Raw genomic sequence first — 25,878 nt, 5'->3', positions numbered from 1 at the left:
TGTATTGGACATTAATTTTACGGTAGTATACCGTTTTTGAAAGTGGAAAAAGACCGTATAATTTACAGTGAATAACCGTAAATTGACATTCCCAGAATTTCCTGCGTAACATTTCAAATTTGATGTTTTTTCTTATAACTTTTGTGGGTTTTAGGGTTGTGTGTTACACCTAATGTTGTTAAATTAATGTTTATTGCATTATTTCAGTTTCATGTGTGTTACCATGATGGTGTTTGTGTGAATGACACTGTGCACCTTCTATATACAGTATGTTATTGTTTAAAAGCTGTTTGTGATGGGCTTTGGTTCATCATGTGACTTTCTCATCACCTCCTGCATTTGGTGGTTATCAGTGTATTACAAAGCTACAAAACAGATTTCAGTACTTCAATAGGTTGGTATATTAACATTATATCAGTTAATGAAATTACGGTATTTAACTGTAAATTTAATTTAAAACCTAAAGCGTTGCTACCGTATTTTGTACAGTAAAATTCCGGCAACCACAGTAAATTTTACGGATTTTTTTTTACAGTGTAGGTAACATACCTTGATTAGCTGCTTGTTTAGACTTCATGTGGTGAAAACAATAGAAAACACCACAGAAAACTGCAACCACAGCCAGAGGAAAAACGCAAACCAGCACTAACTGACCTGTGGTCAAACCTGGTGCTATAATGGAAAAAGAAAACTTCATTAACTGTTCACACAGAATGCGTTTTTCCATTCCGATGCACGACTTTTCCATTGTTTTCTATGTAAACACGCACTAGACAGACCTGTATGGCCGTTGAGCTTGTGTCTCGCATCTTTTGCAGTGTCTCACACACAAGTGCCATGTTTTTAAGATGCTGTGTCTAGTTAAAATAACTTTTACAAGCAGCGCCGCTCATTAATATCAGTACCAAAACAGTGAACCAATCAGAAGACCCAGAGGTGGGGCAAGCGTTGGCAAGTTGGTGTGGCAACTTTTTTTGTTTTACGGAAACATGGCAGAGGTTCTGTGCTGCGCTTTTTAAAAAAAGCATTCCCGAGCGCTGCATCTCACATTTTTAGACGCAAAGACACGTTATGTGTAAACGGCCCCTAAGAGGGGCCCCTATTTCACATAAATGAACATGACCAACAGAGAACATCTAAGTAAATAAATGTTAAGATATCCACGCTGCCGTACCTGCACATGTGTGACAGAGTTGAGTGATGTCCAGATGTTGAGTCTGGTTGCTGATGGGATTGTTGAGCACACAGCTGTAGGTGTTTTTATCCTGATATTCCACCTCCAGAGGTAGAGAGAGACTGATGCTGAGATCAGACACACTGATGCTGGACAATAAACTGTTTCCTTTGTACCAGGAGAGAGTCACATGACCCACATTCTCCACTGAACACACCAATGAACATGATGATGATGATGATGATGAAGATGAACACTGTGAAGAGTTACTGCTGATGACAGGAACAGGCAGACGAGCTGAAAAGAAGAGAGAATATACTAAATATTGATGTAAATGTCACAATAAAACACCCTGATGCAGTTTGAACCCTGATGTTGGACATTACATCTCCGTCTCTCTGGTCGCCACAAATTACGTACTGTATACCAGGCTGTGATTCAGGTTGACTTTGTCTCTAAAAGGCTTCTAACTTACCACTCAAATTGGCATGCAGCTACAAAACGACTCACCATAAACAATAATACTGAACTTCTTGGGCATGACCTCTTTTCCACTGATGAAATGTAAAAATTCATAGAGTCCAGCATGTTGAGGTGTGATGTTTGTGATGGTCAGAGATCCAGTTTGTTTGTCCAGCTTCAGTCTGTATCTGAATCTCCCGTCAGGACCATCATATGTGGAGATCTTTTGAACCAATCCGTTGATCTGAGCTATACGAGTGCGTTCAGGTCCAAACGTCCATGTTATCAGATGATCTCTCTTTATTTCAGTAACACTAGTCTGTAGAGTAACTGAATCGCCCTCCATCACTGACTTCACATCAACGCCAAACACACCTGGAGAACAAACAGAAACAGTTTCTCAGATGGAGATTTAAGTAGGACATCTCATAATAGACTTTGCTGTTTTCATCTTTATTCAATCTGATTGTATGGAGAAAAAAATGTGATGTGGATAATCTGTCTAACATCCTTTCAGAAGAATGAAAGTCATTTGAATTTGGAAGGACACCAGGGTGAGTAAATGATGTCTAAATCTCCATTTTCGAGGGAACTATCCCTTTAAATCCAATGAACCTGTTTTTTTTTTTGTTTAGTTTTTTAAATCCTGTTCAAATCTTTACAGATCCAAAACCACGTTTAAAGTCCAGCGGGATATTTTATGAATAGAGGAACAAAACAATTTTGAAAGGTCAGTCATGCTCTTTCAACGTAATCTTTGTATTCATGTTGGTTTACACATTTTTTAATATTTGGGTCTGTAATACAAGATTCTCAGGCTTTTAATGAGACTTTTCCTCGTTACAATACAAAGACATCTTCTGACTTTAAGCCTCTCAAAATAAGTATCGTATGTAAATGAATGGTAAATTGCTATATAGTAGCCTAATATTTGTATAAATTATATGTAATACAAAATTGCATTAAATTAGGCCAATATTCAAATCATTTTTAGGCTAGATATTTCGTTGAAATGTGTAAAGTGAAAGTGAAAATGAATTCTTGAAACGATATAAATCTACTCACCACCCAGGAGTAACGGGACTAAAATGATAACAATCATTTGCATAATTCTGTCCATTGTAGTTGTTAAATTGTTCCGTTGAGTCTAGTCGGAGTTTCAAAACAACCTAAACCTCAAGCTGATAGCAACGATTATTAACATAGGCTATTATTTCATTTTTCACTTTGGATCAATATTTAACGGTTATACAAGTGAAAGCTAAAAAGTCCTTGTACTTATGCCGGGAAAACAGTAAGCTAAATCTGACCTTCGTAAAATAAGGAAGTTCTTTGGAACTTCCGAATACGCATATTTCATGGAATCTGACATATATGAAACACATCTCAGATCCGCATCCATCTGATCAGATCTAGCACGACCTGTAAATGTGTCAAAACGTTCAAATTAAAAGTCGGAAGGACACCAGGGTGAGTAAATGATGTCTAAATCTCCATTTTCGAGGGAACTATCCCTTTAAATCCAATGAACCTGTTTTTTTTTTGTTTAGTTTTTTAAATCCTGTTCAAATCTTTACAGATCCAAAACCACGTTTAAAGTCCAGCGGGATATTTTATGAATAGAGGAACAAAACAATTTTGAAAGGTCAGTCATGCTCTTTCAACGTAATCTTTGTATTCATGTTGGTTTACACATTTTTTAATATTTGGGTCTGTAATACAAGATTCTCAGGCTTTTAATGAGACTTTTCCTCGTTACAATACAAAGACATCTTCTGACTTTAAGCCTCTCAAAATAAGTATCGTATGTAAATGAATGGTAAATTGCTATATAGTAGCCTAATATTTGTATAAATTATATGTAATACAAAATTGCATTAAATTAGGCCAATATTCAAATCATTTTTAGGCTAGATATTTCGTTGAAATGTGTAAAGTGAAAGTGAAAATGAATTCTTGAAACGATATAAATCTACTCACCACCCAGGAGTAACGGGACTAAAATGATAACAATCATTTGCATAATTCTGTCCATTGTAGTTGTTAAATTGTTCCGTTGAGTCTAGTCGGAGTTTCAAAACAACCTAAACCTCAAGCTGATAGCAACGATTATTAACATAGGCTATTATTTCATTTTTCACTTTGGATCAATATTTAACGGTTATACAAGTGAAAGCTAAAAAGTCCTTGTACTTATGCCGGGAAAACAGTAAGCTAAATCTGACCTTCGTAAAATAAGGAAGTTCTTTGGAACTTCCGAATACGCATATTTCATGGAATCTGACATATATGAAACACATCTCAGATCCGCATCCATCTGATCAGATCTAGCACGACCTGTAAATGTGTCAAAACGTTCAAATTAAAAGTCCAAATTGAAGGTGTGTGTGAGCAGACAGTAATGGTTGGGTTAGAAAGTGTGTAAGTGCCAGCATAGGTCACAGTTCAAGGTCAAACCTTTTTTTTTCTTCCACTCTTTTAAAAATGTAATAATTTAACAGTAAAAAAAAACAAACATTAAAATCCTATAAATAAGCTAACTATAAGTCACCTTACTATATACAGTTAACATTTACGAGTTTACAGCAAATCTGTGTTAGCATAATGGTCTGATGTTATCCCACAATTTATAGGACCATTTCTTTAAAATATATATTTTAATTTTATTATTAAAAAGTAAAGCAGCTTCTAATTCACATTATACAACTATTCACAAACACCCACTTTAGTATAGATTGTCCACTAGAGGGCTGGAAACGGTCAAAAATGTTGTTTTGTTTCTTAACGCTGATCAAAACTGTAAAATTGACACCAATGTAACCAGTGGCGAAGCTGGTTGGAAGTTGGTCATTTTCCAAATGCATTTAGCCTCATTAAAACGTCTTATGTCACTCTAACTTTGTATATGTTGTTAAAAAAATATTAAAAGCGAGTTTTCATGGTCAATTATAGGCAGTTTCTTATTTTTCCCTCTTAGTTTTTTTCACCCTTACTATGGAAGTCATTGGGGACTAACAACTGTTCAGTTACCCATGTTCTTGAAAATATCTTCTTTTGTGTTCAATAGACTAAATAAACTCATACAGGTTTGGAACAACTTGAGGGTACATGATTTTCTTTTTCTTTTTTTGGCGTACTATCCCTTTAAATGATGTTATAAACAGTCATTTGGGAATGAAGGAAACGCTTCTCAATATTTATTTTATGATTTAAAATATATTTTCCCTTTGGTAATACCTTGTCAGGGTTTAGTTTGAGAATGACGACTGTACATTTATATTTTACGTATTAATCAACAAATAACTCATTGCGAGGTTTTTATAAGTTTTATTAGTCGCTAAAATATATTGCATTCATAATACTGAGTGTTTTCACAGTGAACTTACAAAGAACATCTCAAATATCACAGTATGTAAATAAACATTAGACTGAATATTAAAACCTCAGTATGTCACAACATGCTCACATTACAAGTTAACATCAACATTAATGACAATGTCACTCCCATTTTATTTATAAGATGCAAATAAACCCTGTTACAGTTTCTGTACAATATGAGCTTCATAAATGTTTTGGCACTGCCATTTTGGTCCAGAGATTAGCATATTTATAGTTTTACTGTATTGCGTAATTCTTTAGCACCATACTATAAGAGTACCTGAGTAGCATTGATAATGTATTAGAGTGTAACCAAGTAATAGTAGCTTTGCTTCTAACAATTTTGATTGAAAATGTATCATTAGCTGTGTTTTCCAATACATACTACTATGGGATTTTGTGTTCAATAGACTAAATAAACTCATACAGGTTTGGAACAACTTGAGGGTGAGTACATGATTTTCTTTTTCTTTTTTTGGCGTACTATCCCTTTAAATGATGTTATAAACAGTCATTTGGGAATGAAGGGAATGCTTCTCAATATTTATTTTATGATTTAAAAGATACTTTTCCCTTTGGTAATACCTTGTCAGGGTTTAGTTTGAGATAATGACCGACTGTACATTTATCTTTTACGTATGAATCAACAAATAACTCATTGAGAGGTTTTTATAAGTTTTATAGGTCACTAAAATATATTGCATTCATAATACTGAGTGTTTTCACAGTGAACTTACAAAGAACATCTCAAATATCACAGTATGTAAATAAACATTAGACTGAATATTAAAACCTCAGTATGTCACAACATGCTCACATTACAAGTTAACATCAACATTAATGACAGTGTCACTCCCATTTTATTTATAAGATGCAAATAAACCCTGTTACAGTTTCTGTACAATATGAGCTTCATAAATGTTTTGGCACTGCCATTTTGGTCCAGAGATTAGCATATTTATAGTTTTACTGTATTGCGTAATTCTTTAGCACCATACTATAAGAGTACCTGAGTAGCATTGATAATGTATTAGAGTGTAACCAAGTAATAGTAGCTTTGCTTCTAACAATTTTGATTGAAAATTTATTATTAGCTGTGTTTTCCAATACATACTACTATGGGATTGCCACCTGCTTGCACAGGGAGCGTGCTGGGGACTATTTTCAGGCGCTGCGTAATATAATAGTTCCTAGCCATATCGGCCTAGAAAATCGCAACTTTTCATTTTCCGTCGATCTTAGTACACGATGTAACTACAGAAGAGTCAAGTTTCAAAAAGTCATTTTTGAGCGAGATGCTAACGGTCTAATCCGATTCAATGATCTATGCTAAGCTACAGCTAAAAGTGCTACCGCCAGACCCGGAGATCTGCTGAATGGATTCAAAAACGGTAAAACTCAACTGTTTAACTCTAGGGGAGTTGGAAAATGGGCCTATTTTCAAAAATAGTGGAGTGTTCCTTTAAATAGCATTCCAATTTAGAATTAGTTATAGGTCATAAACCCTTTCTTCCCCATGCAATCGAATGGGATGCGAGACAAACCAAAAGATCCAATTACGCTTCAAATAATTATTTTCTAAAGTAGTTCTTATCACACTGGTGTATTTTCAAGTGCTCATTTTTTCCAATATGATTGGTTTTAGTTAGTTATTTGATGCTATAAAAACTGGGTGGGGTGTCATGATTGACAGCCGTGCTTGCGATCACTAATGCACAAACTCTGGTTGCAAAAGACATTATCAGCACAAGATTATCAGCAGAAGATTTGTATCCCAAAGGTACCCAATCTCCAGAGTAAATTCTAAGTGCAGATTTGTGCGCACTCTAACAACTAATATTGCCCACAACCCATTGCATGTTGGATGATGTTTTGATTGTCTACAAACATGAATAATAATAAATAAAATAAAAAACTACAAACATGCTGGATATGTAAGATCGATGGTTAAGTGGAGCGGTTTAGATAGGGTTTGAGTGATTAATAAGCAACATCTAACCTGACAAATATTCAATATAATCCAAATAAAATTTTATCTGCAAATAACATTGTAAACTTTCATAAAGATACATTTGGTCATTAAATTTTAAATTATGCATAAATATCAGGAGAGTTCTCTGCATTAAAGACCCACAACTGGCTTCTTAATTTCTCTCTAATACAGTAGGATATTAAATTAAAGACGTAAATTATGACAAGGCCAGTTTAAATTATGACAGAATGCATGTAACCAAGCATCAGAGCAGTCTGTTAAATTATGACAAAGTATTACAGTATGTCCCAAAGCCTGCACTTTTCCAAATATCATTAAACCCAAGGCAGAAACTTATGGCACCATATTTGATATAAGAGCTACTGCAGAGGGGAACCTTTTCAGTGAACATCTTAAATTTTGCTCTCTTCCACATACTAAGCTATTGTACTTAAAATATAGCATGCAAATGATGGCCAGATCAAACGTCCATCAGGCCTTTGGGTTTCCCAAACCTACCCAACAACACGGTACCATCTATAAACACAAAACCCTATAATATTGATTGTGACTTTCATATTTTTACTTCAGAGCATAAAACTCTGCTTTTTTCTGTCGAAATGATCATAAATATCTCTCCTAATTAGTCATCTGTTTACTATAAAAATAGCAGATCTTAATATTTCAAGGGCTGATTTCTTTACAAGCACAAGCACACAACTGAAACTCAACATCTTACCGTCAATAAGTGGACCACATTCTTCCTGACCTGTTTGAATAATAATAATTTTTTGTTAATTATGATTACATGTAATGGACAATGAAAATGCACATTGTTTTACAGTAACTTACCATCTGGTAAATCTCTCTGCTGATAAGCAATTTCTTCAACTACTGAAAACAAAGATGTTAATCTGATTTGTACTCAAACACAGAGATTTAGTGCACAGTAATATAATATCTTACCATTATTTGGGTTATCAGCTTCTTCCCCAAGAACTCGACCTGTTCAATAATCAGACTTAATTCAATGAAATATGTCAATCACATCCTGTGGTTTCAGTGTTGTTGTTTTTTGTTTTGTTCTTGTTTAGACAACTCATTTTGTCCTCTGGGATGAAATTAGTTTAGTTCACCACAAAAAGTGATTTTCTCACTCGCTATTTTGTTTCTAGAATTTTATACATTTTGGCTCTTGATGGTCAGGATGTTGATTTCAGTTTAAGTATTATATTGGAAATTGTTATACAAACACAAATTTTCCCTGCATAATAGTTCTTTGTGGAATAATAGGTGTATTCTCATGAAAAGAAAATCAATTTTTCGTCAATGTCCTTGTATCCTAAAATCCCACAATGCATTGCACTGTGACGTCAGGTTTCCATAGCATTACTTGCAATGGCCATTTAGCTAATTGCTAAAAAGATTGTGGTTTGGACTACGTCTGGTTTTGTACTAACTCTGTACCTTCTTTGGCAGTAACCCAGTATTTCATATGCTGGACATAACAACTCTAATTCTTTAGACAAATATACAATTATGTCTTTAACAGAAATGGATAAAATGAATGAAGCCACATCTCATACATTCAAACACAACAGTCAGGTGTTAATATATACAGTATATCAAGAAATATAATACCTTACCATTGTTTAGTGGAATAGCTTGTTCCATAGGAGTTTGATCTGTTATAAAATAATCACTTTATTAAACAATGAATTAATTAAGAGAAGCAAAATAATACAATTCTAGCACAGTCAAGCAATTTTTTGTAGTTACAAAGTTAACTTTTTTCAAAGGTATTTCACATAGTTTTCTCATTGTATAAGCCGTATGTAACACTTACTATTTTCTTCTTTTGTTTTGTCAAATTTGTTGTAGCAATAGTAAACCACAGCACCCATCCCAGCAACCAGCAGGAAGACAACAACACCTATCCCCACTTTAATGCCAGAGGACAGTCCTTGTGCTGTAATAGAGAAGTAGAGACATTAGAAACTTGTGGAGAAGCACTGGAACTGACAATATCGGGTTGTGACATACTGATGCTGTTTAAGCTGTGAGACTATTTGGCACAGAGTTAGTTTGTTTTCACTAGTATAGCTATAAGGATGTACCCATGGTTATGTTCATAACTGCATCCGTAAAATGGAAAGTTAGTCAGCTGACATTAATAATGCACTACAAAAGTAATATAAATGCTGTGTGACCTGTTGAACTTTTTGCCCTTCTTAGTATAGTTATTTAGCTGAGCTTTGCTATTAGAATTTAGAGTTTGTAGGAGTACCATATTTTTATATTGGTGCACATACCTGCACATTTGTGACAGAGTTGAGTGATGTCCAGATGTTGAGTCTGGTTGCTGATGGGATTGTTGAGCACACAGCTGTAGGTGTTTTTATCCTGATATTCCACCTCCAGAGGTAGAGAGAGACTGATGCTGAGATCAGACACACTGATGCTGGACAATAAACTGTTTCCTTTGTACCAGGAGAGAGTCACATGACTCACATTCACCACTGAACACACCAGTGAACATGATGATGATGATGATGATGATGATGATGAAGAACATTGTGAAGAGTCTCTGCTGATGACAGGAACAGACAGACGAGCTGGAAAGCATTAGAGAATAAACAGGCAAAATATAATTTTCAGATAAATCTTTGTTTATCTGAAAGAAATCTGAATGACGCTTTAATGCAGTAGTTTGAAATGTTCACAAATAACAAAGCACTGGCTATTGAAATCTATTAGCATAACATTTTTTTTTTTAATAATTCGCTTTATTTTTATAAAATGTTTTGTTAAAGCTCTTATATGAATTATTCAGTCAATTATACATTATTTGAGTTGTAAAGTTGTCTAAATCATCCTTTTGAGTTTTGAGGTGAATGAACCTGCTTTGATAGCATGCAAATTGTACCAAGTTTACATGATCATGACAGGAGTTGAAAGAATAGATATAACTTTAAACAAGTTAGGCAATAAATCTATTGCTTTAGTCTCAACATAACATTCTTAATGTTTAAGTGTTTCTGTGTTAAGAAGTGCTGCTTCCAATGGGGAAGAGTAGGGGGAGGAGTCAGAATCAAAATAATAATGCAATCTTGGGCACAAAAAAATCTGATTTTTTTTGCACACATCTGACAAGTCTTAATGCACATACCGCCTGTTTACATTCACTCTAGACACGACTGATATTCAATATTTGTGTTTACATTCATTCCTGCCCAGAATGATTGTCAGTGATCGCCTTACTATGGACATGGTAGGGCCTTGGGTTTTAAATGGCCATACAATTAAAATTACTTTATAATTCACGTCGAGTGGCCATTATTATTTGCCTGCATGGACAACAGCTGTCATGGATGTTCTGCAGCACAAATTCTGACTGAATGGATACCACTTGTGTCTAATGTGAATGTATGCAGGTGGGCCAAAAAAATCAGAAGATCGGATCTGTGCATTAAGCATGCAGTGTAAACGCAGCTTAAACACAATCAGTATGTCGGCCCCCTCTACAACAGTACTTACAGTAGATCACTAGGCCAAACATCTTGAGTAACGTATCATAGACCTTTAGGAAGTATAATTGCTTTACATTTTAAATGATAAAGTAACATTTATTTTAATGCAAACTTAAAAGTAGACAATTCCACTGAAAGACTTGAGCTACTCACCATAGACAGTAACATTAAATGTCTTGTATGTGCTCTTCCTGACAACATTTAATTTATATATTCCAGAAAAATTAGTTGTGATGTTCTTGATGGTAAGCGATCCAGTTGATTGGTTCACCAGAAATCTGTCTCTAGATATCTTAACATCAGAGTTCATAGCTATGACAGTATTTTCAGGTCCAAAGGTCCACACTTTCAGATCTTCTGTCTGTGTTTCACCAGTATGTAAAGTGACAGAATCTCCCTCCATCACTGATACTGATTCTATTGCATCTGTGTCAGCACCAGACGCACCTGCAGAACAAATAGAAATGGTTATTCAGATCACAAAACCACAACACAGTAAGTATGTGAAATGCAAACAGGTGAAAGGACGCACCCTACATTTGGACCAGAATCTGGTGTAGGTCTTGTGTTATCATATTTTTAATTATCCAAACAATCTGAGTTCTGAATCAAAGAAAGGTCAGAGTCCTTTGGCAAAGGGAGTGACCAACTCCTTGTAGTTTAGTTTATCAAAGAGTTAGGACAAAGGTGTGTATGTATATATATGCCAATGGTGATTTTATACCTTCCTGGTCCGTGTAAATGAAGCAGCACAAGACAAAATTTGTTAATGTACAATATAACATAACACACAAATAGCTTTTTGTGCTCTGCATTAATGATTCCTACACTCTAAAAAATGCTGGGTTGTTTCAACCCAACATTGGGTCAAATATGGACTAACCCAACCGTTGGGTTAAATTTTTACATTAAATGTTTTAACCCGAAAGTTGGTTTAGCCCATTTTTGACCCAAAGTTGGGTTGAAACAACCCAGCATTTTTTAGAGTGTATACAACCCATGCACTTATGCCTGATATAGATATACTTGCATGAAAATTTGGCCCTGGCCATTGACTTTGCATGATGTATCACATAGCACAGACCTTAAGATGTACTCTTAAAATTGAGCCTTGAGTAAAACAGGACTCACTACAAAGGACCCAAGCAAAACAAACAAATAAAAAAACTTCAGGATGGAATGTTATGAAAAAATGGGTTATCACATTTATTATGTTTTCAAGGGTGTGAGAACTTGCGTCCAACCAGTCAAGACAGGTTTCTGCAACTTCAATGTGAGAAAAGCAAACATTTTTGTAAGTATTAATTCATATATATATATATATATATATATATATATATAGATAGTAGTATTCTGTAAGATCAATCTTGTCAAAAAACTGAGGTATTTTCAAACAGTGCTCGGGGTGCTGTGTGTACATTAATGAGGGAAAAAAATGAACTTAAATGATTTTAGCAAATGGCTGCAATATAACAAAGAGTGAAAAATTTAAGGGGGTCTGAATACTTTCCGTACCCACTGTAACTGTGCTCAAGCAGCTTACGAGTAAAGTTACACCCATAAAGACTGTACACTCTAAAAAATGCTGGGTTAAATACTAGCCAGTGCTGGGTAAAATAGGGTTTGTCCCTATTTTACCCAGCACTGGGTTGTATTTAACCCAGCATTTTTTTAGAGTGTAGCGAGTTTAGTACTTTGATCTGTTTTGCCACACATGCAAACGAGGTCTACAGATTTCGACAAGTAGGCTCTTACTTTTATCCACTACAAAACATTCTAGACAGTTGCTTTTTGTCATTTTCTCCCTCACATTAAGATAACATGAATTATAGGAATTGCGCAGTTATATAAACTGATCAAAACCGAAAGTATGTATCTACCACTTACCGTGTATGTGTAGTAATAATAATAATAAAACCATTAATATCTTCATATCGATGAGTTAAGAAAGGGTTGAATAAAATCTGAGTGTAAAAAATAAGATGGAAAGTGGAGCTGGATTGTCCGAATGTCCGAATTGATTTCTGCACTGACAGAATTCATGCACCGTTTGCTTAAAATGACTTTAAAAGACACTTAACACCATTAGAGACAAACTTTGTACTGACTGAGATCTGCTGGTGACCATTCTCGATCATTTCTGTAAAAAACGCGTTTCGGAGGGCGAAAACAATGCGTGAAGACCGGTTTTGTGTGATATTCAGTTCCTGTGAAAAACTGTTCCAGTGGGCGGAGTTTACATGAATATTCATTAGTTCCCAAATTGTGGGCGTGTCATTGAGACAGACGAATGGAACTGAAAATATTAGTGCACGCTCCTCAAATTATTTCGAAGTTTCAATGTTAAGCATTAACTGCAACAGTGTCAAAACAATGCATAGTTTGTGTAATATGATAAATCGATACAGGCACACAGCAGAGCAAACAAGTAGAATAACCTGTGCTAACCCATATAGTTTTTACTCTTTGATGTGTTTAGCTCTTTACTTCATTTGTGAGACTTTCATTTTTGTTTGAATAGTTTGATTAATAGCCCAGTTGTAATTGGTGACTAGTATTGCAGTGTGCTTACAACAGTTTCACTGGCCTAATAAATGTTAAGTTAATAAAGGTTAAGTTAGTTATATAGCCAGTGTTTCTGTTACCTCTATAAGCTACATACTGAGAAAAATGTTTTCTTTTAGTTAAAATGTTCATCAGTACAACAAACATTGCAGTTTGTAATTGATTACATAATACAGTGCATACACCTTTAAAGCATTGTTATGATGGCACAGTCTTCTTGGACAATAGGTCAGCAGCTTCTCATATATATAAATATTATTTCATTTTTATTTTAAAAACATCATACATATGTGATAATATGGCTTTGTTTTGTTTTTGTGATGTTTCCACATATATCGATCAGACACTCACTTAATTTTCCATTGCTTTATTCCACACACATTGTTTTGAAGGTTTCTTGTCTTTTCGAATTATATTCGAATTATATTCATAAAGCAGTTACTTCTGTACTTGTCATAGTAACATCTAATGAATGTAACTAATATAATCTACAATAATGTTTGGTTTTAATTTGCTATAAAGAGTCAAAATAAAAGACTTACTAAAAAAAGAGAACAGTTTATTTGTTAACCTGCAGGTCATGTTACTATTAACCGACATCAGACAACTGTGAACATGAAGGTGTGTTCTTAAATGACTGAAAGACTAACTTTAATTAATCTCAGAAGATATTCATCTCAGGAGGAGTTGGGAGAACAGAGTTCGGCTGACATTGAAAAATAAGAAAAAAAAATGTGAATGAGATTTTCAAATGTTAAGCATGATTAACACAACACTGTGGATCATGACATTTTGGATGCTTTCACACACCAAGTGTCAAAACAATGCATAGTTTGTGTAATATGATAAATCGATACAGGCACACAGCAGAGCAAACAAGTAGAATAACCTGTGCTAACCCATATAGTTTTTACTCTTTGATGTGTTTAGCTCTTTACTTCATTTGTGAGACTTTCATTTTTGTTTGAATAGTTTGATTAATAGCCCAGTTGTAATTGGTGACTAGTATTGCAGTGTGCTTACAACAGTTTCACTGGCCTAATAAATGTTAAGTTAATAAAGGTTAAGTTAGTTATATAGCCAGTGTTTCTGTTACCTCTATAAGCTACATACTGAGAATTTTTTTTTCTTTTAGTTAAAATGTTCATCAGTACAACAAACATTGCAGTTTGTAATTGATTACATAATACAGTGCATAAACCTTTAAAGCATTGTTATGATGGCACAGTCTTCTTGGACAATAGGTCAGCAGCTTCTCATATATATAAATATTATTTCATTTTTATTTAAAAAAAAATCATACATATGTGATAATATGGCTTTGTTTTGTTTTTGTGATGTTTCCACATATATCGATCAGACACTCACTTAATTTTGCATTGCTTTATTCCACACACATTGTTTTGAAGGTTTCTTGTCTTTTCAATTCGAATTATATTCATAAAGCAGTTACTTCTGTACTTGTCATAGTAACATCTAATGAATGTAACTAATATAATCTATAATAGAATGTTTGGTTTTAATTTGCTATAAAGAGTCAAAATTAAAGACTTACTAAAAAAAGAGAACATAGTTTATTTGTTAACCTGCAGGTCATGTTACTATTAACCGACATCAGACAACTGTGAACATGAAGGTGTGTTCTTAAATGACTGAAAGACTAACTTTAATTAATCTCAGAAGATATTCATCTCAGGAGGAGTTGAGAGAACAGAGTTCGGCTGACATTGAAAAATAAGAAAAAAAAATGTGAATGAGATTTTCAAATGTTAAGCATGATTAACACAACACTGTGGATCATGACATTTTGGATGCTTTCACACACCATTCTTAAACATAAGTAGGTTGTTTTTCAGTGCAACATATGGTCAAAGAACAGACACAATGTATGCTTATACTGTATATGATATTTATTATTAGTAGTTCTTTCTCACGTTCCCTAAACTATTAAGTGTTCTGTGTTTTTGCTCTGTATTTGACTGTTAACTACAATAAAGAAAAACATGATGTATGCTTTCGTAGGTCCATTTTAAAGGGACAGTTCATTCAAAAAATAAAAATCCACTCACTCTCATGTTGTTTCAAGGTTGTATGACTCGTTCTTCTGTAGAAAACACTTTGAGAAATGTGTTTTTTGTTCATACTGGTTTCGAACGGGTGAGTAAATAATGACTCATACCTTTAATCTATTTTAATCTATTAGTGCTAGGAGATTGGCGATTCCCAAACAGGTGAATGTGGAAAGATTTTGATGTAAAATACGTGACACATTTAATGCACATTAACTTGTATGACTTTAATAATTCTACATGATATCCAATATAATATGAAGAAGTAAAAAAGGCCCCTTTTATTAGGTCACAGATACATTTGTTGAGGTTTATTTCAAGCATTGTTGTAAGCACACTGCATTTCTGCATTTGTGTCCCTCGTATAGCCTACTTAAATTATTCCAGCAATAAAAATTTGCTATGAAGACTTTTTTCAATATGCACGTTTCAAATGAAAACATAGTTTATAAGGAAAACACGGATAGCCTATATGCAAATGCAAGTTCCCCCCCCCCCTTATCATTATAGAAACTATCAAACAGATATAATAATGATAATTTCAGTTTGTTGTATTTTAACCGGTGATGTTGCTAGAGAGCCCGAAACTCTGTGTACACTGCAGAAGTGCAAGAATGCCAATGGCCTGTCTCAGCCTCACTTGATATAACATTCATTGCACAGATAAACTTTCACTTGATCAAGAACTGAGAGTATATCAAACTATATACATTTCACGTCTTGTTTTAATAATTACTTGTTGCAGTCCATGTAGTGAAAAAGGGAGTTATATTCTGTTCTCACATACTATGGGGATTTTAAGTAGCCTACTATGTGTTAATGTGAATGCAAAGTAAATTTAAAAGCAACATCATTTGCAAAATTTAAAACCAATTCAGCGCAATAATCATCTAAATTTTTCAAATAACATTGTCATATTCTCTTAAAACCAAAGGTCTATTTTTGCATTTTGCTAATAGTATAATTAGACACAGTGGTACTTGATTGAAATGTCATTTTTAAAATCGACCCATAGAAAGTATATATTTTTCTCATGCAGAAATATAAGAATGGATGTTATTCTCTGAATGTGTGACAGTTTGCGAGTCTAAGTGAAACCTGTTGTGGTCTCTTATCTTATCTGGAACAAGACATGGTTTTATTTGTTGGGTGGACAAAAAACTTATGTAGTTTGTGGGTGAAGGGTTTCTTTTCTTCTGCCGACATGAATATGCAGTCTGAATTGTTTTTCAGTGAAATAATGTAGTTAATTCATCAACACCAATGTGCTAGAAACTTTATTTATTTTCTCTTTATTTGATATAATTATTTTGACTTTTGTAAATATTTTACATGAACATTTATGCGTTTAGCAGATGATAGAGGAGCATAACCAATTCACAGTATAATGTTAATACATATTAATAATGTATTATACATTATAAAGGCTATAAGGCTTTATTATTTTAGTGACTGGGCTGGGCCATATTCTCTGATGTGTTTTTTTTTCTCATTAGTACCAAAGTCAATGAAAATGATTTACCAATTGGATAAGTAAACAGTTTAAAAAGCTGAGCGAATAGAAAGTTACTTACTGTACGAGTATCTATCTGGATAACCCTTTCTGTTTGTTCTTCAGGTGTAGAGACAGATGAAATGAAGTCAGTGTCAGTGATGGAGAGAGATTCTGTCACTCTACAGTAGGGTTCCTCAAATCTTGCCCTAAAGGGCCAATTGCGCTTCAGACTAATGACTCATACCTTTAATCTATTTTAATCTATTAGTGCTAGGAGATTGGCGATTCCCAAACAGGTGAATGTGGAAAGATTTTGATGTAAAATACGTGACACATTTAATGCACATTAACTTGTATGACTTTAATAATTCTACATGATATCCAATATAATATGAAGTAAAAAAGGCCCCTTTTATTAGGTCACAGATACATTTGTTGAGGTTTATTTCAAGCATTGTTGTAAGCACACTGCATTTCTGCATTTGTGTCCCTCGTATAGCCTACTTAAATTATTCCAGCAATAAAAATTTCCTGCTCTACAGACTGATACTGAAATAAAGAAAGATGATCTGATTCTGTGGAGATTTGGAGCTGAAGACTCTCTCATGGCTGAAGTCAACAGATCAGCCCAGATCATCTCAGTATCTGAAAGGACCAAAGGATTCAAAGACAGATTGCGTTTGGACCCCCAGACTGGATCTCCTTTACTGTCAGGAACATCAGAACCAACCACTCTGGAATTTATAAAGCACAGATCATTGTAAATAAGATGTTAAGGAAAATATTCAATGTCCCTGAGTTAATAATAATAGACTCACAACTCACAAATGCAAAAATCCAGCTGACTTTATTTGTATTTGACATTGATTTATAGGTCGTCATATGTTGATTATGGGAGTCTCACAGTATTGCACTTGCCTGGAATAAGCATCTGCTTAATATAAACTATAAATATGAAAACAGTGTTAATTATAACACTACATATAAATTACAAATATTATAAATATCAATTACAATGTTGCCTGCAGTCATTTAAAGGAATAGTTCACCCAAAAATGAAAATCTGTGTTACATTTACTGACCCTCAGATCATCTAAGTTGTAAATGAGTTTGTTTCTTCATCAGAGTTGGAGAAATGTAGCATCACATCACTTGCTCACCAATGGATCCTCTGCAATGAATGGGTGCCGTCAGAATGAGTGTTATTATGGATTTGTATTGTGGCCAGAAACAATGGTTTAAAGTTAAACTTCTTAATGATGGATTTGTTTTTTACAAACATACAGCTTTTCACTTCACAATAGGTTAATTGATGGACTGGAGTGGTGTGGATTACTTATTGGATTACTTATGGTGACTTTTTTATCAGCTGTTTGGACTCTCATTCTGATGGCACCCATCCACGGGTAAGCAAGTGATGTAATGCTAAATTTCTCCAAACTGTTCCTATGAAGAAACAAACTTCATCAACATCTATTTTTTTGGGTGAACATCAACAACTCATGAATACTTCCTTCCGATATTCAAATCTACAATCTTTCAGGTACCAGTCCAGATGGTCTAAGCCATACCAATCAGTGGTGTTTATTAAAATATTATTTTGCCACAGAAATAGTCATTTTGAATACTTTCAACCATTATAAGACTGTCAGTATCAGGACTGATTAGACAGATGTCCAGTATGTTAACTAAGCGTGTTTATATGCATGTTAAAAGTTGTTTTATTTGGAAGAAAGCCATTATTCATCTTTTTGTAACGTAAATGCTTCAGCACAAAGTGTGCAGTGCTGTGGGTCCCAAAGACCAGGACTGAAAACCACTGCTACTCACTGTCTGACGTCAGTCAACACATTAAACAGTGACTTGCAGCCCTTTTACTTAGTTGATTTACTCTGATTTTTCTAATCTTTTATAGCTCGTCTGCCTTTTCCTGTCATAAGAAGAAACTGTTCTTCATCATCATCATCATGTTCATTGGTGTGTTCAGTGTGTCTGATCTCAGTATCAGTCTCTCTCTACCTCTGGAGGTGGAATATCAGGATAAAAACACCTACAGCTGTGCGCTCAACAATCCCATCAGCAACCAGACTCAACATCTGGACATCACTCAACTCTGTCAGATACATTCAGGTAATATTAGTTTTTATTTACGTAAGTCAGCAGCATATTATCAGTTATTTTATATGTTTATTGTTCTTTTATCTCCTCAGACTCAGAATGTGTCTGCTGTTGTGACATTTCTAAAGCTGGCCCAATTGTATGCCATTATATATATATATAACAATTCTGTGTTTTTCTGTCAATATGGGGTGCTGTGTGTACATTAATGAGGAAAAAAAATTAACTTGAATGATTTTAGCAAATGGCTGCAATATTGTTAAGAGTGAAAATTTTAAGGGGGTCTGAATACTTTCCGTACCCACTGTATATATATATATATAATGTATGTATGTATGTGTGTGTTGGGGAGTAATTCACACTGAGATCAGGTGTATGGTCACTCAAGCTTGCTTTACTGGGCCTGACAAACAAAATTGGGACAAACACGACCAAAAGGCTGGTTAGAATACATTGCATCGATGTTGCATGAGAAGTCTTAGCAGCAGGGAGATATGAGACTATGCAGCTGATGAGGTAGCTCCACCCCGCAATATCATGTGGGCAAATGCGAGTGATGCAACAGCCAATGGCGAGTTTTCCCAATTTATGCATGAATTTAACTAACATTATTTAAACTCCGTTACACACACACACAGTAGTCAACATTTGAAGTGGATCAAGAAAGTTCATCAAAGTTGTCCTAAGACAAGAACGCATTTTGGTTTTAGGTTAGCTTTGGTGAAAGGTTTTGATCCACTTCAAATGTTGACTAGTGTGTATATGTATATATATATATATATATATATATATTTCAATCATGACAACTCTCTGAAGATTTTAGCATGGTGATGGATATGCTGTTAGTTATTGCTGTAGTTGTAGATTATTGCTGCTGCTGCAAGCAAGTACAGGAATTTGCTACTGCCAATGCATACAGCGATACGGTGCCATGAGTATTTTAAGACATACTGCTGCTGCACAAATAGCATATAAAATAACCCATAGCAGATCTATACAGGTGGAGGGTTTCAGAGAAACTCTGAAACAGCGCTGCAGGAATCTCTAGTGAATGCTAGCCAGCCATATAAATGCAAGGCAGTAAGCTCATTGGCTGCATATGCAGCATGAACCAATCAGCTGTGCAAAGCCGTTTAACTCTCTGAATATCATCAGTTACGTTAACAACCCGTCGCCTGCGCCATCTTGAGTTTCATGACTGAACTATATATATATATATATAGTGTTTTGCATTTATGGAATAAGGTTTTCCTTAAGGGTTTCCCTAAATTTATAGGACAATTACTTCAAAAGAACAAGTTTTTTATTTTTATTATTAAATAGTAATAAAATAAATTCATACTTTGTCCTTAATGAGGCTGAAATTACATTCAGACCAAAATTGCAGCCTCTCATTCACATTATTGGTTACAACTATTTACAAACACACCCTTAAATACAGATTGTAGAGGGCAGAAACCGTTCATTCATTAACACTGATCAAAACTGTAAAATTGACACTAATGTAACAGGAATATCTGCATAAAACCTTCCATCAACTGTAAAACAACAACAAAAGTTAGTGTAAATCAAAAGCAACCCTTTGTTATGTTACTTTTCACAGGTTAACAGTATGCAGCGTTCATTTCAAACACATTGTCTAGTTTTAAAGGCTCATAAAAGTAGAGAAGTTTTATATAAATAAGGATAATGTAACAGTCGCTATAGACGAGTGTTTGCAGTAATCTCTCCATTCATTAATGTTATTGTCTCCTCTGGAACATTCTCTCCGTTTTCTGAGGAATCTGTAAAAAAAAAATCTAAAGATTATTGTTTGAAACAAAGCTGCATGAATTAATTGGTCATTTCAGATTATCTAACTTGTTAACAGTATTAATGGATCTTTATTCTACTAAATGACTTGAGCTTCTCACCTCGGACGATAAATGACTTGGAAATCATATTTCTCCCGTTCCTGGAGATATTTAGTTTATAAATTCCAAAATCTGTAGGTCTGATGTCATTAATTATAAGATAACCAGTTTTTTGATCCAGCTGTACTCTGCGTCTGTAGCTGTGTCTGAATGTCTCATCATGAACAGTGCCATCAAAATTGTTTGGTTCATTCAGTTTGGCGATGACAGTGAATGGGTTTGTGCTGTCTGTGTTTAATTCTCCAAACCTCCACTGCAGCACATCAAAACTTCGTATTGCAGTAACACCAGTGTTTAGAGTGATGGACTCTCCCACCCTCACTGACACGGTCTTCAGTTCATCTGTCTCAGCCAAATCATCACCTGGAGAACCTAGACAAAGAGTAAATATTCAGTACAAGTGCTAATAACCACAGCAGATGCAACTTTGTAATGGCGTTTGATTACAGACTGGATTAGGGGTGCGCAATCTACTTTTCAAACAAATCGTACCAATACTATTCTGATAAAGCAATAAGAGCGATAAATGAACTTGGATGAATGACCAAAGAGAGAGACATGCTTGTTATTAAAAGGAGATATTAAAAGTGCAATAAGCCACGGAAAAAAATTAATCCGGTAAGTAAATCAATTACATACCGTAAATGTCATTAAAATTACATGCTTGCACAATAAAACTCATCTTGTGAGTGATTTATTGATTATTCATCTCTATTAAATGTGAGTGAACTTACCCGGTTGGTCGGTTTTTCTATATTTCCAGTAGATACTGAACATCCCAACTACAGCCAAGACTAGTACAGTAACTACAATAACAACGCAGATCAGCACCATGTGACCTAAGGATAAGCCGTCTTCTGGGGTTAAACTTGATGCATCCACTATAAAGCGGTAGATCAGAAAAACATAAATACATTTTTTGATGTGCTAGTAGAAAAAGTATAGAACTGAATAAATCAGAATCAGAAAGAGCTTTATTGCAAAGTGTGCTTACACACTTGGTGACAGAAGCTTCCAGTGGACAAATCGGTTAATATCAGCGCTGCCGTACCTGAACATGTGTGACAGAGTTGAGTGATGTCCAGATGTTGAGTCTGGTTGCTGATGGGATTGTTGAGCACACAGCTGTAGCTGTTTTTATCCTGATATTCCACCTCCAGAGGTAGAGAGAGACTGATGCTGAGATCAGACACACTGATGCTGGACAATAAACTGTTTCCTTTGTACCAGGAGAGAGTCACATGACCCACATTCACCACTGAACACACCAATGAACATGATGATGATGAAGATGAACACTGTGAAGAGTTACTGCTGATGACAGGAACAGGCAGAGGAGCTGGAGATGGAAAACACAAAAGAATAAACAGACAATCCAAAATTGTGCAGTTGAGTTTTACACGCATCTATCAACCAGCATCCATGTCATCTCAGTGACCAGGAAATAAACCATAATACTAGTAAAAAGATACAATTGTAAAAGTCCTAAACATCACCTACATAAACGAAAAATTTCCACTAGCTTTATCTCTCTGGGTCACTCGCCACAAATTACACATACCAAGCTGTGACTCCGGTCTCATATTACCCTGCCTTTACAAAAGAAACCCGATACTGAACTTTCAGCTTGGCTTTGTCTCCAAGAGGATATAGGATGATTGAAGGATCGTAAAGTTATCAAAGTAACAACTTGCGACTTGGCTAATTTAGCATTTTACCTGCTGACTAGTACAGTGTTCTCAGTATGGTGCAATACACCGAAATCAACAGGAATTCAACTACAAAACGACTCACCAGAAACAAAAATACTGAATTTCTTGGGTGGGACCTCTTTTCCACCAATGATCTGCAGTTCATAAAGTCCAGAGTCTTCGGTTCTGCTGTCTGTGATGGTCAGAGATCCAGTCCGGTCATCTAGCTGCAGTCTGTCTCTGAATTTCCCGTCAAGAACATCATTGTAAAGCGAGATTTTATTGACTACATTGTTGATCTGAGCTATACGGGTGCTGCCAGATCCAAATGTCCACAGTATAAGTTCATATTCCTGTAAATCAGTAAGATCAGTGTGTAGCGTGACAGAATCTCCCTCCATCACTGACTTCACATCAGCACCAAACACACCTGGAGAACAAACAGAAACCTTTGCTCACACTGACAACGTTAAGCAAATCCAAATGCTAATCAGCTAATAAGACCTGATAAAGTTCAAAAGCTTAGGAGGCTAGCCGTTTGTGGGAAATGGTAGTACACGAACACAGAATGAGCAGATATGTGATTGTGGTTGATAAATTATGTCAATATTACACCTACGTATATCGCTCAACAACTAAATAAATGTACATATATAGTTTGATTACAAAGGCACACTTAAGCTGTTAAAGAGCTACAAAGTGAAACTGAAAGTCTAAAGCTTTTTAAATACTCACCCTTCGCGAGCAAAAAGCATAAAAGTACAACAGGAGTCTTCATTTTGGTGAGTAAAGATGATGATGTGTAGTTAGTAAGATGCTACGTTGTGTTTTCGAGTGATTAGCATTTAACTAGCTCGTATCAGACAGCGACAACACGCTTTTCTAACTAACATTATTGTATGTAACCGACTTAACAACACTGTATAGAGATATTTTATACCCGTTGAAATTCATTTGTGAATTATATTCGTCTTCGGAGGCGTATTCCATATTATTTCACTGCTGATAAGCCTAGAAATACGCGTTGCGAAGAACCGAAGTAAGAATTCGATAAATGTCAGGAAGTTCTTCTTCTTCGTGTTTTATGGCGGGTGGCATCCAAAATGTCAGGAAGTTCCTAAACCAGCAAAGGACCAGCTTAAACCAGCAAAGGACCAGCTTAAACCAGCAAAGGACCAGCTTAAACCAGCAAAGGACCAGCTTAAACCAGCAAAGGACCAGCTTAACCCAGCATCCCAGCGTCAAAACATACCTAACCAGCATATGCTGGTTTTTTCAACAGTTAACTAAAACCTGGATCTGATTTCTTTTTATCTAGGCTACACAGAAATGTGGTTTTGTTTTGTTGAGTGGACGGAATAGCTTGTGTTTGTATCTATGTTGCATGCGGTTGAATGGCTTCTTCCTGTCTTGCTGACATGAACCACAGACTTTTTCCTGTTAAAATAAATAAACTGTTAAAGTAGTTAGTCTAGCAACAATAATGCTATTTAAAATTAGGTATCCATTTGCCAATGACTATTTAATATTGAAACAAATGTAACATTACGAGAAATTGCACTTTAGTAGGTTGCAGTCTACACACTAGTAAAGTAAGATACTGAGTTTTACTTCTTTTAATATCAGCAGTTTTGACATATAGGCCTACCCTAAACATGATTGGCTGTCATAAATAATAAAGAGAAGACGTATAGAATACTTTCTATCAACAGTTAAATATGCAAGTAGAACAAATGCAAATGCACAGTTAGTGCGTGTGCACGGGGAGGGTGTAAAATAGGGGAGGACTGGTCACATTTCGAGTGATGTTCTCTCAGACAGCACAGCAAACATTTGATAAAAATGCTCCATGGGTTTGTTTTGTTTGGTTTGTGCTTCTGGCATCTCGCTGGTAAGTAAAAATGCCGTTTTAAGCCTTTTTAGCTCTTGCAGTTTTAAAATGGAGTAAAAACTTTAAAATTACTAACAGCTATCAAAATGTCTGAACCTGTTTTAATTGTCATTTTACTGATATTTTAATTTTATTTAATTTTATTATTTAAAAATGCATTATTTTCATCTATTTATTTATTTTATTTTTATTTTTTTTGTTGTTGCAATGTTTAGTAAGCTAATAGCTAGCTATGCTAAAACTGATGTACTAAGCAATTTTTTACGGGAAAAAGCTTTTTTTCTCTACCCCTAAAATGCCCCTAAACCCCTAAAATGCATTTTGGACGCATCATTTTAATGTAGTGCTGGCTATCAGTAAACCTGTTGTCATGTGTTAATGGTGTTTTATATGTACTATGCATCTTTATATTCGGACTGCAGAGTAATCAATTTAAAATATATCTGGCTTATTTCTGTTAATCTTATACTGTGAAGTTGTTGACATGGTGAACTGATGGTGAGTTTAGGACAGTATAACAACTGGCTAAACGTGTCAAAGGTCTGTGACTGCAGTTTGCACGAACCGCCAAATGATTCATTTGAGTGAGTGAGGCTTTTACGCTGAATTGCAAATTGTAGTTAGTTACTGATTCCAAATTACATGATAAAAATTGTAGTTAGTGACGTAATCCATTACATTACATATTTTAGGTAATATAATCAGACTACTTTTTGATTACTTTTACATTACTTTTAGATTACTTTTGACCTAACTCGTTTCTTACATTGATTTAAATAGGATAATCATGTACCATACTGATATAAAAAATACAAAGAGAATTAAATATATATACAGTGGTGTGAAAAAGTGTTGGCCCCCTTCCTGATTTCTTATTTTTTTGCATGTTTGTCACACTTTAATGTTTCAGATCATCAAACAAATTTAAATATTAGTCAAAGATAACACAAGTAAACACAACATGCAGTTTTTAAATGAAGGTTTTTATTATTAAGGGAAAACAAAATCCAAAACTACATGGCCCTGTGTGAAGAAGTGTTTGCCCCCCTGTTAAAACTGTGGTTTATCACACCTGAGTTCAATTTCTCTAGCCACACCCAGACCTGATTACTGCCACACCTGTTCGCAATCAAGAAATCTCTTAAATAGGACCTGCCTGACAAAGTGAAGTAGACCAAAAGATCCTCAAAAGCTAGACATCATGCCGAGATGCAAAGAAATTCAGAAACAAATGAGAAAGAAAGTAATTGAGATACATAAGTCTGGAAAAGGTTATAAAGCCATTTCTAAAGCTTTGGGACTCCAGCAAACCACAGTGAGAGCCATTATTCACAAATGGCAAAAACATGGAACAGTGGAAAACCTTCCCAGGAGTGGCCGGCCGACCAAAATTACCCCAAGAGCACAGCGACGACTCATCCAAGAGGTCACAAAAGACCCCACAACAACATCCAAAGAACTGCAGGCCTCACTTGCCTCAGTTAAGGTCAGTGTTCATGACTCCACCATAAGAAAGAGACGGGGCAAAAATGGTCTGCATGGCAGAGTTCCAAGACGAAAACCGCTGCGGAGCAAAAAGAACATAAAGGCTCGTCTCAGTTTTGCCAAAAAACATCTTGA

General features: G+C 35.0%; 4 protein-coding genes and 1 long non-coding RNA gene across 6 annotated transcripts in view; 1 reads left to right on the top strand and 4 right to left on the bottom strand.

The window, feature by feature from the left end:
• LOC107549352 (SLAM family member 5-like) overlaps nt 1–2,168 on the bottom strand; it is a 4,515-nt gene extending 2,347 nt beyond the window's left edge. The window contains exons 1-4 of the mRNA XM_016230400.1: nt 2,144–2,168; nt 1,685–2,011; nt 1,175–1,471; nt 655–672 (exon numbers count right to left, since the gene is read on the bottom strand). Of these exons, the coding sequence (XP_016085886.1) occupies nt 655–672; nt 1,175–1,471; nt 1,685–2,011; nt 2,144–2,168 (667 nt within the window). The remainder of the gene's footprint in view (nt 1–654; nt 673–1,174; nt 1,472–1,684; nt 2,012–2,143) is intronic.
• Nucleotides 1–3,751, bottom strand: part of LOC107549386 (transmembrane and immunoglobulin domain-containing protein 1-like) — an 11,440-nt gene extending 7,689 nt beyond the window's left edge. The window contains exon 1 of the mRNA XM_016230450.1: nt 3,721–3,751. The gene's annotated coding sequence lies outside the window, so the exon portion shown is untranslated. The remainder of the gene's footprint in view (nt 1–3,720) is intronic.
• A 5,824-nt stretch (nt 3,752–9,575) lies between these two features.
• LOC107549395 (uncharacterized) lies at nt 9,576–12,704 on the bottom strand. Its single transcript, XR_001604557.1, has 3 exons — nt 12,404–12,704; nt 10,670–10,963; nt 9,576–9,601 (listed from the first exon to the last, which is right to left on the bottom strand). It is a non-coding gene; the product is annotated as an uncharacterized lncRNA (long non-coding RNA).
• Nucleotides 12,705–20,114: 7,410 nt separating this feature from the next.
• LOC107549383 (SLAM family member 5-like) lies at nt 20,115–23,480 on the bottom strand. Of its 2 annotated transcripts, none has more exons than XM_016230445.1 (6): nt 23,103–23,480; nt 22,471–22,797; nt 21,728–22,015; nt 21,411–21,557; nt 20,677–21,048; nt 20,115–20,547 (listed from the first exon to the last, which is right to left on the bottom strand). In XM_016230445.1, exons 1-6 carry the CDS (start codon nt 23,143–23,145, stop codon nt 20,465–20,467), a joined length of 1,260 nt encoding a protein of 419 aa, XP_016085931.1. In that variant the 5' UTR covers nt 23,146–23,480; the 3' UTR covers nt 20,115–20,464. The 2 variants fall into 2 exon arrangements, with proteins under 2 accessions (XP_016085931.1, XP_016085932.1); XM_016230446.1 differs by having other exon boundaries at nt 20,925–21,048.
• Nucleotides 23,481–24,194: 714 nt separating this feature from the next.
• The window catches only part of LOC107549388 (V-set and immunoglobulin domain-containing protein 1-like), a 4,667-nt gene continuing 2,983 nt past the window's right edge, over nt 24,195–25,878 (top strand). Inside the window, exon 1 of the mRNA XM_016230452.1 lies at nt 24,195–24,258. Within this exon, the coding sequence (XP_016085938.1) occupies nt 24,210–24,258 (49 nt within the window). The 5' untranslated portion in view covers nt 24,195–24,209. The remainder of the gene's footprint in view (nt 24,259–25,878) is intronic.

Source organism: Sinocyclocheilus grahami, unplaced genomic scaffold (genome assembly GCF_001515645.1).
Source record: "Sinocyclocheilus grahami isolate Dianchi unplaced genomic scaffold, SAMN03320097.WGS_v1.1 scaffold370.1, whole genome shotgun sequence".
NCBI classification, from domain to species: domain Eukaryota; kingdom Metazoa; phylum Chordata; class Actinopteri; order Cypriniformes; family Cyprinidae; genus Sinocyclocheilus; species Sinocyclocheilus grahami.
Note: the sequence above shows the minus strand (reverse complement) of the source record. Positions and strands in the feature narration are given on the sequence as shown.

Bases quoted from the DNA above. Each gene is read 5' to 3' on its own strand.
- LOC107549383 (XM_016230445.1), bottom strand. From the start codon at position 23,145: ATGAAGACTCCTGTTGTACTTTTATGCTTTTTGCTCGCGAAGG. The intron at 22,016-22,470 runs GTGAGTCGTTTT...TTCCATCTCCAG, and splicing joins ATTCAGTATTTTTGTTTCTG to CTCCTCTGCCTGTTCCTGTC. The intron at 21,049-21,410 runs GTAAGTTCACTC...CTCTTTGTCTAG, and splicing joins TAGAAAAACCGACCAACCGG to GTTCTCCAGGTGATGATTTG.